This window comes from Clinocottus analis, unplaced genomic scaffold (assembly GCF_023055335.1).
Source record: "Clinocottus analis isolate CAN_PGR_092001 unplaced genomic scaffold, fCliAna1.0.p SCAF_20, whole genome shotgun sequence".
Taxonomy (NCBI): Eukaryota; Metazoa; Chordata; class Actinopteri; order Perciformes; family Cottidae; genus Clinocottus; species Clinocottus analis.
Window position 1 is genome coordinate 5799985 of NW_027175932.1, and position 2021 is coordinate 5802005.

A 2021-nucleotide genomic window follows, 5' to 3' on the forward strand; every position below is an offset into this window, starting at 1 on the left:
TGGACGTGGAACATCAAAGACTGAAACTTTATTCAAATCCATTTTAATTGTCTCATGATGTCATAAACAAGAATAATGTACTTTTGTAATAAAAAAAACAATGGGTCTCTACTCAAGTGCTTTGAGTCATTGCACAGAAAATGGCCATTTAGGAAATGAAGGCACAGCTAACGTACTTTTTGTGATACATGCTTATGACCTTTGGATTCCTACCGCTTTCAAGTCCCTTAGCCTTCTTATAACTATTCCATGCTTCTATCTCGACTTTACTTTCCTTTTTCCCTATTCTTCGTCAACCGGCTTCATCGTTTGCAGGACTCCTCACAAAGTATCTCACTGTGGTCCTCCGGCTGTATCGAACATCTTCTTGCGGCCCTCCATGCCGGACATGGCCTCCACGTTCTTACGCCAGTCACCCACTTCAGAAGTGAGCACCTGGTGTTCAACAGAAACAAACAATACAAGTAATTAAAACACATTATCTCCCTGAGAGAAGTTGTTGGTTTCTTCCGGCGTGCTGGGAAAACCTGCAGGCTTCATGTTTGGTTGTCTGGAAATGCGTACCTTGTCCTGTTTGACGTCCTCCTTCTTCACCGACTTGAGGTTGGCTCTGAGGTCCATCGAGCCCTTGTGTTTAGATCCCAGGAGAGCTCTCATCATCTCATCTGCCGACACCCTCACCTTCCTCAGGGCAGGCTTTTTGAACTTGCCTCCGAGGTCCTGGATCTTCAGCTTCAGCTCGTGGATCTGAAAAATATGACAAAGAAATACATGAAACAAACTAAGCTTTCTATATGACTATGCTAAGACTGGAGCACTGCATACGGAGAGTGTTCACTTACATCTTTGTTGTGTTTGCTCACTTTGGATTCGCAGTCATATCGCTCCTCGTCCACAATATCAATTTTTGAATGAAGCTCTTTGCACATTTTCTGAAGGAATGGGGGGGTTTAAACACATCACTCAAACATGGAAAGACATTTTCCACGATTGAAAAATCTGTTCTTTTGTGTGGGGTATGACCCTTACTTGTAGATCATCCAGTGATAACCCAGACAGTTGCAAAGGGGGCAAATGTTCTCCGATATAGCGCTCTTTCTCCTCCTCTCTCTCCTGCTTCTCCCTCTCCAAATCCTCACAGGCTCTCGTGAGGAGAAGCATCTGATAGGACCAAACAGATATCAATTTAAAACGTTGGTTTGGTCATGTAAAAGTAGTGAACAGACTCCAAGTTGCAATGAAGTACATTCATAACATTATATGTCAAATGGTGTCTTGGTTGCACATACAGCAGTGATTCTCAACCAGGCGTACTTCTGCAGTTGCCAGGTGGTGTACGTTGATACAAAAGCTTATATCATAACTCACCTTGAGAGAGAGCTTGCGAGAAGCTGAAATCTTCGACTTGGGCTGTGAAAAAAACACATTTTATACAAACACGTCCACCAATGACGGGAAAAATTATTAAGTACATCTTGAACTACAATTTATGGTTTTAAAGGCTTCCATTTTGTAATCACTATGGTATGTTCTTGCTACATCGCCAGCACTTGTGATACATGGAAAGTTTATTAACTGTATACAATAAAAACGTGTACCTATATGGGAAGTCAAGCTCGCCACCACTTACTGCAGCCCCATGTGAGAAGATAACACTTTATTATTAGGATGAGGTCAAGGGGAAAGCTCTCATTGTTGCTGATAACAACTCCGGATCACTGCCAGATCTTTGCCGTGTGCATCAGGACAACATGAACCCCTCTCCATGCATGAAGGATTAACACAGTGGAATATAGCCTGCTCACCTTATCCCCTTTGGGATGATTCATGGCTCTGGGTCTGTTGGGATGCTGGAACACAAAACGGGGACAAAATAGTGTTCATATGAGAACATGAAGACTCATTTATCTATTTGAAGAGTAAATAAAGCAGTCAATTTAATAAATATGAAGCATAAGGGGATCATCTTACCTCACTGCTACTGTTGAGAGAACAAACAACACATGAGAGAAACATATTAG

At 42.1% G+C, this 2021-nt stretch overlaps 1 protein-coding gene across 1 annotated transcript; it reads right to left on the reverse strand.

Annotated features, from left to right (window-relative positions):
• On the reverse strand, positions 1 to 1846 carry LOC137791378 (troponin I, slow skeletal muscle-like). The gene is made up of 6 exons (XM_068586278.1): positions 1806 to 1846; positions 1369 to 1410; positions 1030 to 1161; positions 843 to 932; positions 565 to 747; positions 1 to 435 (listed from the first exon to the last, which is right to left on the reverse strand). Exons 1-6 carry the CDS (start codon positions 1827 to 1829, stop codon positions 334 to 336), a joined length of 573 nt encoding a protein of 190 aa, XP_068442379.1. The 5' UTR covers positions 1830 to 1846; the 3' UTR covers positions 1 to 333.
• Positions 1847 to 2021: the final 175 nt, after the last annotated feature.